The sequence below is a fragment of the Cetorhinus maximus genome, chromosome 25 (assembly GCF_964194155.1).
Source record: "Cetorhinus maximus chromosome 25, sCetMax3.hap1.1, whole genome shotgun sequence".
NCBI classification, from domain to species: domain Eukaryota; kingdom Metazoa; phylum Chordata; class Chondrichthyes; order Lamniformes; family Cetorhinidae; genus Cetorhinus; species Cetorhinus maximus.
The window spans coordinates 4,095,821-4,108,300 of record NC_135903.1 but is presented as its reverse complement, the minus strand read 5'-3'; the positions used below and the strand labels follow the sequence as shown (position 1 = coordinate 4,108,300).

Below are 12,480 nucleotides of genomic sequence, written 5' to 3'. Positions count from 1 at the left end.
AGACTCTTAAGTAAATCAAAGTGCACTCATTGCTGCCTGAGCTAGACGAGCTAACTAAACAGAAAGCAGAGATCAAACCGGAGACTGGTTTGTCGGCTCGGCCTATCGACCTATCAGAGGAGTTGGAGTGAATCTTCCAAAGAATTGCAAGGGCGGGTATACGGCAAAATAGGGATTATCATTGCAAGGTTTCTTGTTACTTCTCTAGGATTTTCAGTTATAACTTGAGCTCCAATTTGATCCTGTGGCAAATTTTAACAAAATTATAGAGTGGGTCCCTACCTGATACTTCGACCTGTCTGGTAACTGACTGCTAAGCAATTCAATCACTTTCTTTTCTTGTCCAGATTGCCAGAACCTGCAGCTTCTTTGCTCTTACATTGTCAGGGCCACTAGCTCCACATCGATGGGTCGGGTGCTGCAGTAGCAAGCCCAAAGTAAACATCTGGATTCGCCAAGGCCTATTTTACCTGTGGTGCTCCCAGCTGTTGGCTTTAACTAATGTGGACAATTTAATTTGGCTTGTCAATAGGTGGCTGTGCATGATCTATGCTTTGTGAGCCAGTGCCCAACTAAATCAAATATAAGCAACCAAAGTGGGAAGATACTATAAAGCAGTAATGCTCCTGTTTGATCAATGAATACATACATTGTGTAGCATGATGCTGGACCGCATAACTAGGAAGGATGCAAATTTAACCTCAGGGCCTTGTTAAGTTAGCTGCTTTTAGCAGGGCAGCAGTGGGATTGAATGAATCGATCTCAGTGTTCTGAGGCTAGGGAGGGGACTGGAAGAAAAAACATAGATCTCCATCCTGATCGTTATCCAGTGCCTTCTGCTGCAAAACAGAATGCACAGATATTGTGTGAGGATAGGCTTAGCTGTAATGTCATCAAGATAAAACAGCCTCCAGCTCACTTGTTAGGTTTGCACATGAAGATGGGGCATCAGAAGACTGCTGGCCCCTGTGAACAGTACACCAAACAAGGAGACAATGCCCTTGGGAGAGGAGACGAGAAAATTGGAAGGGGAGGGGGAGAAAAACTGCTTGATGCCTGTGTTTTATCACAGCAAGGCTATAGGCCCCAACACTACATGCCTTTGTCAGCAGACAATACCAGGCAGGCCACCCTTAGAGCTTTTTACATTCTGCTGCACACACAGTGAAAATTACACTGCATCTAGCCTCCCAGAGCGAATCTACAAAATCTAACCCACATCAAAAACAACAACAAAAAAAAAGAATAGAAACCAGCCCTGCACAACCACAAAACAAAACACTGGCCACCTCTGAGCACCACCCTAGCTACAAAAAGCAGTGGAATTGGGGGGAGGAATAAATTAAATAGCTATTTTGTGCAAATTCCTACAGTAAACCAATGGAAAAAAAGAGTGGAATTTTGAGTAAAACCTACTCGGCATTTATTTTTGTCGGTTAAGAGATAAGTTGTCGTTATAAAAAGTGCCTTGTGTCTCTCACATCTTCACATCTAATAAAATACTTCAAATGCAGTCCCTGTTGTTACGGAAGTAAATACAGTACCCAACTTATACACAGTACAACCCTACAAATGTGAGACACACGACCAGGTTTATCTGTTTTATTTTTTGGTGCTGTTGGCTGAAGGAGGAAAGTTTTCAAGGTTATTGGGTGAGCTCCCTGCTCACTTCAGATAGTGCCATTGAACACAGAACAAAGGTAGGCCATTCAGCTCATCGAGCCTGACACACCATTCATTGAAGTCATGGTATGACAACTCTATTTACCTATCTTAGTTCTGTGCTCCTTAATACCCTTAGCTAGAAAAATAATCTAGCAATCCCCAATTTAAAATTATTAAAGAATGAGCACCTACTGCTTTTTGTTGCCTTTTGTGTGAATGGCTGGCCTCTAATTTTAAGGTTATGTTCCCTGTCTCAGACACCCCCACCAGCACAAAGTTTGTCTCTATAGCCTATCAATTCTTTTTAAAATTTTACAAACTTCAAATAATATCCCAATTTAGCATTTTATAGTCCAGGGAACATAGGCCTAGTCTGTGTGATCACTCCTCATAACTTAACCCTTGGTCACCCAGCAACATTTCGATGAATATGCATTGCACTCCTTCCAAGGTCAATAGATGCTAAGGCGCAGTGCACAGAACTGCACTCTAGATGTGACCTAACTAGGGCTTCGTATAGCTGTGGCAAAACTTCCTCCCATTTATATCCTTTACATTCAACAAAATTAGCAGATGGGGTCTTGGCTTAATGACTGACTGCCACCTCTGATAGTGCAACACCGCAATGAAGTGCCAATCCTGGGTTGTGTGCTCCAAGTCCTAGAGTGGGACTTGAACCCTCAACCGTTTGATGCAGAGATGAGTCTTACCAACTGAGCCAATCTACTTTAACAAAGGATTTGAGTATAATAGCAGATTCTCAGCTGGCTGGCTTTAAAAAAAAGAGAAAAAAAACAATGGGCTACATTTTCGAATATCAAGTTGCAAACTCCAATCCCAAATAAAGAGTGATTGTTGGCATTTGGGGCCATTTCATTTCATTTAGTGTTTCTGCAGCTTGGATCATGAAAGAGTGACAGCCGTGTGCCAACTCTCCATGTTTACACTGCTAAAAATGCACTTCCTTCTAACAGTACAACATGGATTTACGATTCTGCTGTCGGGAATAAGGAAGCTGCATTTGGTAATAGAAATCTGAGGAGTTGCTGTGCTGAGGTGACTCTCCATGCTCTGAAATCCAGAGGCACCCACTACAGAGGGGAGCAGCTTCAAACAGCTCCAAGTCATTTCAGTCATGATGCTCATTTCGTGCAAGAGACCCAATGAGACCTTCGTGACACTGCAATGTTTTCATAATGCAAGTAACAGAATTACGCTGTGTTTTAAAACAAGAGATAAAGTTTTTCCAACAGGTTTACAACAGAAATAGTGTCCCCCTTAGGAGCATATTAAACACGGAAGTGTTTATAGTCATTAACTACAACAGAGGAATGTGAAACTTGAAAATAATAAAGTGAAAAATGCACGTAGTTGCTGTGATGTCTATACAGCTGTGTCTTCACTTAAAACTTCAGCTATCATACTCTTCACCCAAAATATATCCTGCATTTAGACTGGTACAAACTGCCACGAATTACGAAGAGCCTCTTAATATCTACTTTACACTATTCTTTAAAGGCAAATTCAAATTCGGGAAGCTAGGACAAGGAGCATCCATGATCACTGCTATGGAAGAAATGTCGGAAATGGTTAGCCTAACAGCAGAAAAATCGTGTGCCCAGGGGAAAATAATGCCAACTGCACCAGGTCACAAGCACCTTGGAGCAAGAAACATTACATTCTAATCAGCAAGAAATTTAAGTAGTACAAATTTTTTGCAGCCAGAATGGTTATTGCTTTGGCTTTACATTAGGTTGGAAGTGGTGGGAGGGGTGGGGGCAGTAGCGAGGGGATCAGAGTCACAAAGACTTTAATCCTCTTGTGGCACTCTTAGTGAAGAATCTGGGCCTTCACAACACTAAAACTACTGGTTTCTAGAGCTGGGTTTGAATATGCATGCTGACAGACTGAATATTCAGCTGGCTTTTACAACAAACATGTTGATCACGCCTTTTAAAACTAGTTTTTACAATAAGACATGGCTCAGCATTAAAACGGGCACATTGTTGATTCTTACTCACAAAGTTCAAACCTTCATTTTTAAAACTAAACTCCTGTGGCTGAACTTTGTACTGCTGTAAGTGTAAATTACTCTTTCGTGATTTTTCATGAACGGAATTTTAACATGTTTAAACAATTTAATAGCTCAAACTGGAAGAGATTGACTGAACAATACACACGCAAGAGTTCCTCCAAAAATTAAGTTGCCTGAAAAAGACCAATGTGGATGAAGTGAGTTTGTGGTACCTACACTGAGGGTTAGGTAGCCTCTGCCAGTCTTTGTGTCGGATCCCAATGAAGCAGGGCGGGCTCGATCCTTTTTCCTGGAGCATGCAGGAGGGGCTTTGAGAGTAAAAATCCACCAGCTGTCCTGGATTTACTGTCAGCACATCCATGCAGTCAAACATTGCGAAACAGGACAGAAATCAAAATGTACCAAGAATGCTAAGCAGTCCACAGTCCTCTTATCTCTCTCTCTCTCTCTCGCTCTCTCTGCTTCTTTCAAGCAGGGGTCGGTAGCCTGCAAATTAGCATTAAGCTTCAGAGCAACACCTCTGAGTCAAAAGGGGACAAGGTTGCCAGAATTAGAAACAGGGATCATGTTTGAGTTCTGCTTCTGTTGTTGTGACTGGGACCTAGAATCATGGTCAGTTCCAGCTGCTGAAGTCGTGATCCTGTAATCAATCCAACTGTTCATTTACCATTTAAATATCTCGACACCACCAAACCCACAAAGGGAGGCACAGCCCTGCTTAGTCAGAATAACATCACCAGTTCCACTGCTTCGCCTGTCAGAAGAGCCTCAGAGTCTCTCTATGCTTCTTCAGCCAATGCCTCTTCAAATGCCTGGGATAGTCCTTACAGATTAAAACACACAAGTTTAAACAGTGTTCGCTCTCATCTCCCCTTCTCTCCGATCTGGAGTAAGATATCTTGGTGTTCTCTGCTGGTCTTTCTCCTCCCTCCCTCTCTGTCACTGGGTTAAAAGGATTCATTTGCTTAATATATGCGCCTGAACTCTCCCTGAACCCTTTCCCTGGCAGCTAACCTTCAAATGACCCTTCACCATTCTGACATCACATTCAGCCCCTCTCAATCTCTCTTCTTTCTCTTTCAGTGCCGCAAATATTCCTGTCAATCAAACCAGACACTGAGACGAACTCCTGCAGCCAAAAACTGGGGCAGCACAGAAAACAAGGATAATTTAAGAAGCTGACAGGGTTCTGCACTTTGGACAATCCATATAAAAGACAATAATAATAGCCTCTCTTGATGGGTCATTTATAATTTTCGCACAGCATTTTTTGAAAAATAAAATTAACATTTTGGTAATACACATAAGGTGCGGAAATGTATAACTGAGACCTGAGATGCTCTGTTCACATGGGACACAGGCTGCTACAATAAAGAAATTATTCATATGGTTTTACAAAACATTGGTGGATCTGGAAAAAATGGAGCGTTTTTAGTCTATTCACCTTCCCATCTCGTTATTTTACGAGTCTTGCAGCAAAATAATTTAGTATTACAAGTAACCTTTGGTAGTTACTCAAAGAATGGGAAATACAAAAAGTTTCTCACTCCACTCTGGGATGCTGAGGTTATCACAGTACACAGTAGTGATCATGGATGAAATAAGAGAATATATGAGTTTTTAAATTGTTCACCTGTGTTAAGCTTGGCCATTTAGCTCTGCTGGTAACCCAAAAGCACTTATGGTAAAAGTAGTGTGAGTTGAAAGACTAGGTTGAACCCTATGTTGACATCACAATGTTGAAAGCGCATGAATACAAAGGTTCTTATATAGAAACATGGAACATTTATGGCACAGGAGGCCATTCTGCCCATTGTGTCTGTGCCAGCCAAAATGGAGCTAACCAGCCTAATCCCACTTTCTGGCCCTTGATCTGTAGCCTTGTAGTTTATGGTAGTTCAAGTGCATATCCAAGTAGTTTTTTTTAATTGCAATGAGGGTTTCTGCATCTACCATTGTTTCAGGCAGAGTCCCAGGTCCCCACCACACTCTGGGTGAAACAATTCCTCAGCTTCCCACTAATCCTTCTGCAGATTGTGTTAAATATTCTAGCAGAACATAGAAAAGACAATTCATATTGCATTTCTTTTTTTAAAAACTGACAACTCAAAATGGAAAGCCAAGGCCCAAAACTGAAGATAACATTAGGGATGAGTTAAATCAGAAAGTAGTAGAGAAGGGTTTTTCCAGGTATTTTAATTTTTGTTTTGGATTTCCAGCATCCGCAGTTTTTGCTTTTATTATAGTAGTAGAGAAGGGAGTGAGTAGCTACTATATTTTCCAGCTTTCTAGTGAAAATCCAACCTTAGATTATAAAAGCCTGAAGATTGTGAGAGGAAGAACTGATTTGTTTTATTCTTTCTATATTCCTTCCCTCAAAGTCAGAGACAGTGGGATGAATCTTGATTTCAACAGTGTCAGGATTCAGGCAGGAAAGAAAGAACTTACATTTATATGACGCCTTTCACAACCCTAGGACCCCTGAAAGTGATTTATAGCCAGTGATATACCCATGTAGTCACTGTTATAATGTAACTAATTTGCAGCCAATTTGCACACAGCAAGGTGCCACAAAAGTAGTAATGAGATGACCAGATAATTTGATTTGATTTGGTGATGGTTAAAGGATAAACATTGGCCAGGACACTGTGGAGAACTCCCCTGCTCCTCTTTTAACAGTGCCACATGATCTTTTACATCCACCTGAGAACATCTCTTCAGAAAATGGTACCACCAACAATATACCACTCACTCCCTTAGTATTTCCCTGAAATCCCTGGCTAGATTAAGTGCTCAACTCTCTGGAGTGGGACTTGAACCCACAACTTTCTAACTCATAGGTAAGAGTGCCCTCACTGAGCGAAGGCCAACACAAGGAAGAAAGATGAGCATGTAGGGTGATATTTTCAATTTAGGAGTAACAAAAATACTCGAATTGAAATACTTTAAAATAATTTTACAAAACGAACCTACTACATGTTATAGAAAGTAATCCTTGACTGGGTATCAGCATTTTAAAAGTAGAAGTTGTTTTAGACTCTGGAGTCCAATTTTCAGGTATTTTATGTGGAGGTAACAAGATTAGAAAATGTCCAGTCCTGATGCTCCAGCTATCATAGTGTGGGAAAAGCTTGATGGAATGGGCCTTCTTTTCCAGTCTGTCATTTTTATTTTTATTGTACCATAATAGAATTTTATGGCTTAATCTAACTTTCTGGACAGTGTAATTTGCTTTTATATAAAAGTATGCCTACCAGAGCTGCTTCACAAGCCAAAGAGCCGTAATACAAGATGGAGAGATTACATAGCCCAACTGCTGCACAACTCTGTCAAGGTGCGCCAACAGTTTCTATTAATGAATTCAAACTAAAACGTGGGAGTATAAAGTCGGCATTGTCCCACAATCACAGGAGGAAAGAAACGGTTACCAATGACACTGTCACCAACACAAATTTATTTTTCTCTCTCTCACTTTTGAGAAACCATCAAGCAGAATTCAAATGTGTCCCAATGGGAACAGGAGGAAAACCAGATAGTGGTTAGGCTTGACCACTCCTGTAGATTATAATCAAAAAAACAAAAATACCTGGAAAAACTCAGCAGGTTTGGCAGCATCTGTGGAGAGGAACACAGTTAACGTTTCGAGTCCGCGTGACTCTTCATCAGAACTAAGGAAAAATAGAAAAGGGGTGAAATATAAGCTGGTTTAAGGGGGGGGTGGGACAAGAAGAGCTGGATAGAGGGCCAGTGATAGGTGGAGATAACCAAAAGATGTCACAGACAAAAGGATAAAGAGGTGTTGAAGGTGGTGATATTATCTAAAGGAATGTGCTAATTAAGGGTAGAAAGCAGGACAAGCAAGGTACAGATAGCCCTAGTGGGGGTGGGGTGGGGTGAAGGAATCGAAAAAGGTTAAAAGGCAGAGATAAAACAATGGATGGAAATACATTTAAAAATAATGGAAATAGGTGGGAAAAGAAAATTCTATATAAATTATTGGAAAAAACAAAAAGGAGGGGGAAAATCGGAAAGGGGGTGGGGATGGAGAAGAGAGTTCAAGATCTAAAATTGTTGAACTCAATATTCAGTCCGGAAGGCTGTAAAGTGCTTAGTCGGAAGATGGGGTGCTGTTCCTCCAGTTTGCGTTGAGCTTCACTGGAACAATGCAGCAAGCCAAGGATGGACATGTGGGCATGAGAGCAGGGTGGAGTGTTGAAATGGCAAGCGACAGGGAGGTCTGGGTAATGCTTGCGGACAGACCGAAGGTGTTCTGCAAAGCGGTCACCCACTCTGCGTTTGGTCTCTCCAATGTAGAGGAAACCCCGTTGGGAGCAACGAATGCAGTAGACTAAGTTGAGGGAAGTGCAAGTGAAATGCTGCTTCACTTGAAATTAGTGTTTGGGCCCTTGGACGGTGAGGAGAGGGGAAGTAAAGGGGCAGGTGTTGCATCTTCTGCTGGCTGGCTGCACAGCAGTGCTGACGAAAGGAGGTCTCCACTCCGTGCTTGGATCCACACATAGCAGAGGGAGATGGAAGCTGAATTTATATGACAGCTTCACAGTCAGAAACAACCCAGTCTTCAGCTCTGCAACGCAGGCAAGACATGATTATTCCCTCAGATGATGGGGAGACCCACGTAAAGAGGTGGTTCCTCACCATGTTACTGCAAAATAAACACAATGGTTGTCTCTAGGGGCAAAAAGACACAGCTAATAGCAGACAATTCTTTTGGCTGCGAGTAGGCAATGCTCTGATCCCATCCATACAGACAATAATGGGGTAAAAGCAAAAAACTGCGGTTGCTGGAAATTCAAAACAAAAACAAAAATAAAAATACCTGGAAAAACTCAGCAGGTCTGACAGCATCTGCGGAGAGGAACACAGTTTGCGTTTCGAGTCCCTATGACTCTTCACCAGAACAATAATGGGGTACTTGGATTGCTGGTCTATATAGTCTTTCCTCAATATCAGGGCAAGTCTGCGGCCTGATGTTCAAGTTGGATTTATGACTGAAACAACTATCATTGCTTCAGGGTTGCCATGAGTGCTCTTAATCAGTTTTACAAACATGGCAATACTCAGCGTTCTAGCAGGAATGCTCCAGGTGGGCGGGAAAAAAATTTCTAAAGTTACCATGCAAGAAATAAACAGGAACTTTTCTTGACATTAATGTAAGTGCCATAAGAGGAGTCAATCTAAGGAACTAATCATTGATTTACAGAGATTGTGCAGCAAAGGACACAAATCCCCCACTGATATCAGAGGGATTGTCATGTTCACTGCTGGGAAGACCGATTGCTATGTTTTTCAGTTCAGAAAAAGATGCTCATCAAGCAGAAGCTGTGACTTTAAATTACCATTTGAACAGGGTCGGTGGGGTTCCTTCTGTATTTGCAAGTTAAGGGGGAGAAAAAGCTCCCACTGTTTGCGGCAGTTCCATCTGAAATAGCAGGCTGTGTGAATGGGAGGCCTGTGATGGGTAACCGCCCTTTAGCTCAGTAGTAGAATACCCAGATGAAAAGGATGCACAACCCCCTTTGGAGACCTTGCTGTGGAATTCTAGAACAGAGCTTGTGGCTTAAACAAAACAAGTAGTAAGCTTAAAAAGTAAAATGGGTCGAAAAGCCTAAATATTTTCAACCACCTTTTATTTTACTTACAGGGCCCTCACCAACTTGGCTAAAATGCTGGGTGAGCGGTAACAAAGCAGGAAAATTAATTCAGGCAGAAACTGCCTTGTTCAAAAACATCATTTTGAATTAAGTTAAATTAGATTAAAAGATCAGTTTTCTCCTAAATTCAGCATACGTGGCGGAAATTATGTGGCCAGTGAATTCCTTCTGGGAGCAATGATGTGTCTCATGTGACCTTGATATGGTAATATCCAGCCAACCTTTTCTAGAGAAGCGAGGCTGCAATGCGATTATATATCTGATCTACGTACAGTGAAACATCACCACCGAGTGGCGGGGCAAGTGTGGGGGATGGGGAGGGGGAGTGTATACACAATTACTCTGGCCACTTTCTGTAGAGGCACTGTTTAACGCATTTGAGAAGAATACATTTGCGATTCATGCACAGTGACCAGAGCAATTCCCCAAAACCCCCATCCAGATTATTTTATAACTCATCAGTGTAAAATATTCCTGCGCCGTAGTATTTTGAACCTCATTCGAAAAGGACGAAAATTTCACTTTAAAATTTAATAAGCCAAACAACACAAGCTTTCTCGGGCTCCCAGGTTAAATTAAGTTTCCGTGGACTGGCAATCAAACACAACCATCAGGATAGCTTGGAGAAAATTTATTCCCAATCTCTTCCAAGATAATTGTTGGCAAACTATTTATCAGTGACAACAGCATTGTGTGGCTCTATACCACATATGGACCAGGTTTCACCTCTCTCTGTAATTTCCTCCAGCGCCACAAAACTGACATATCTGTGCTCCTCTAATTCTGGTCTCATGTGCATCCCCAATTTTAATTGCTCCACCATTGGTGGCTGCATCTACAGTTGCTTAGGCCACAAACTCTGGAATACCCTCCCTACACCTCTCCACCCCATTTTCTGCCTTTAATGCTTCTAAATGCCTACCTCTTTGACCAAGCATCTGACCTAATTCTCCTTCTGTGACTCAATGTCATACTTAATGTTCCTGTGAAGAGCCTTGGGACATTTAATTATGTTAAAGGTGCTAAATAGGATCATAGAAAAGTTACTGTGCAGAAAGAGGCCATTCAGCCCACTGTGTCTGCACTGGCCAAAAAGAGAAAAAAGAAACCAGGTGCTCATTTTAATCCCACTTTCCAGCACCTGGTCCACAGTCTTGCGTGTTACAGTGCTTCAATGCAGGTCAAGGTACCCTTTAAATGAGTTGAGCGTTTCAGCCTCACCCACCAACTTAGGTAGTGAATTCTAGACACCCACAGCCCTCTGGGTGAAAATGTTTTTCCTCATGCCCCCTTTAACCCTTCTACCAATCACCTTAAATCTATGCCCCCCACCCCCCACAGTAATTGACCCCACAGCTAGGGGAAACAAGCCTTTCCTGTTTACCCTATCTAGGCCCCTCATAATTTTGTACGCGTCATTGGGTCACCCCTCAGCCTCCTCTGTTTTAAGGTAAAACAACTCTAGCCTATCCAACCTCACCTCATAGCTGCAATTTTCAAGCCCTGGCAACATTCTAATAAATCTCCTCTGTACTCTCTCCAGACAATGTCCTTCCTGTAATATGGTGACCAGAACTGTACACAAAATTCCAGCTGTGGCCTAACCAGCATTTTAAGCAGTTCCATCATTACATCCCTGCTTCTGTATTCAATACCTCACCCAATAAAGGAAAGCATTCCATATGCTTTCTTGATCACCTTGTCCACCTGTCCTACTACTTTCAAGGATCTGTGGACATGCACTCCAAGGTGTCTTACTTCCTCAGCCCCTCTCAATAACTTCCCGTTTATTGAGTGTTCCCTTGCTTTGTTTGCCCTCCCCAAATGCATTACCATATAAATGTAAGTTTTATATTCCCAGTTCACTCCAGATGGTACTCTTAAGGTTGACAGCAAACTGGGAATATATCAGCAGCCAGAAACTAGATGCGCCACCTAAATTGGGGACACCTATCCATTTCTCTGATAACAGTGCTGCCCCTGTCAGCAACATAAACACAAGTAGGTGTGCCATTAGGGGTAGAGATGGTTAGACAAAATCATGGCCACAGGCAGGCTATAAACAGGGAGATTTTATCAGCAGCAGTTAACAGAACCACTTTCTGAAGGAATTCCACAATCTAAGTAGACAGGTTTCTAATTTTAAATAAAGGTTGAGCAGAGCCATTGGTAGGACCCATGTGCCTGGCAAAGTTATAGTTTCTCAATGTATTCATAGATGAATAATACAGAGAATTTGAGGTGTGGGAGAGAGCGCGAAAAGGTAATTAAATGTGTTTTTAAGATTAAATTAAAAATGTAAAACAAATTACAGTACAAATATCTCAAATTTCTTGAGACATCGCTGTCTCCATTAATTTAACCTTTAAGTGTCAGCCGTGGTTCGGTTAGTAGCACACTCACCCCTAAATCACAAGGTTTTGGGTTCAAGGCTCACTCTAGAGACTTGAGCACACAAATCAAGACTGACACTCCAGTGCAGTACTGAGGGAGCACTGCACTGTGGAAGGTGCCGTCTTTCAGATAAGATGTAACCAAGGCCCCATCTGCCTGCTCGGGTGCATGTACAAGATCCCATGGCACTATTTTGAAGAAGAGCAGGGGGGTTATCCCCAGTGTCCTGGTCAATATTTATCCCTCAATCAAAATCGCAAAAAACAGGTGATCTGGTCATAACCACACTGCTGTTTGTGCGAATTTGTTAAGCACAAATTAACTGCTGTGTTTCCTATATTACAACAGCGACTACATTTCAAAAAGTATTTAATTGGCTGTTAAGTGCTTTGAGATGTCCAATGGTCATGAAAAGCAATATAGAAATGCAAGTCTTTTTTTTAAAAAAGGATTTGATTTCCACTTATCTTTCAATATCAGCTTATCAGCTCCTCGACCATAGAATTTTTTATTAATGTGTTAAGAAGCTGACACAAAGTTGAAATTGCTAGAACACAAATTATTGCAAGAATTAATTTAAAAAATGCCTACTCCAGCTAGGTCGATTGAAACTGACTTCAGCCATCTTGGCAAAAGCCCATGATGGCCACACCAGCCTCATGAATGGGAGAAAGTCAAATAACACAGGCAGTGTCAATGAATGATGCTGTAGAG

At 41.8% G+C, this 12,480-nt stretch overlaps 1 protein-coding gene and 1 long non-coding RNA gene across 17 annotated transcripts in view; one reads left to right on the top strand and one right to left on the bottom strand.

Annotated features, from left to right (window-relative positions):
* Positions 1-4,946, top strand: part of LOC144667821 (uncharacterized) — a 36,065-nt gene extending 31,119 nt beyond the window's left edge. The window contains exon 3 of the long non-coding RNA XR_013573379.1: positions 4,784-4,946. This is a non-coding gene — a long non-coding RNA (uncharacterized LOC144667821). The remainder of the gene's footprint in view (positions 1-4,783) is intronic.
* raraa (retinoic acid receptor, alpha a) overlaps positions 1-12,480 on the bottom strand; it is a 534,959-nt gene that overhangs the window by 120,459 nt on the left and 402,020 nt on the right. Inside the window, exon 1 of one of the 16 annotated variants that reach the window (XM_078529313.1) lies at positions 3,917-4,354. The exons of 14 other annotated variants lie outside the window; for them this stretch is intronic. In XM_078529313.1, coding sequence (XP_078385439.1) covers positions 3,917-4,073 — 157 coding nt within the window. In that variant the 5' untranslated portion in view covers positions 4,074-4,354. Of the gene's footprint in view, positions 1-3,916; positions 4,355-12,480 lie in introns of those variants that run through there. One more of the 16 variants, XM_078529316.1, reaches the window with a different exon arrangement.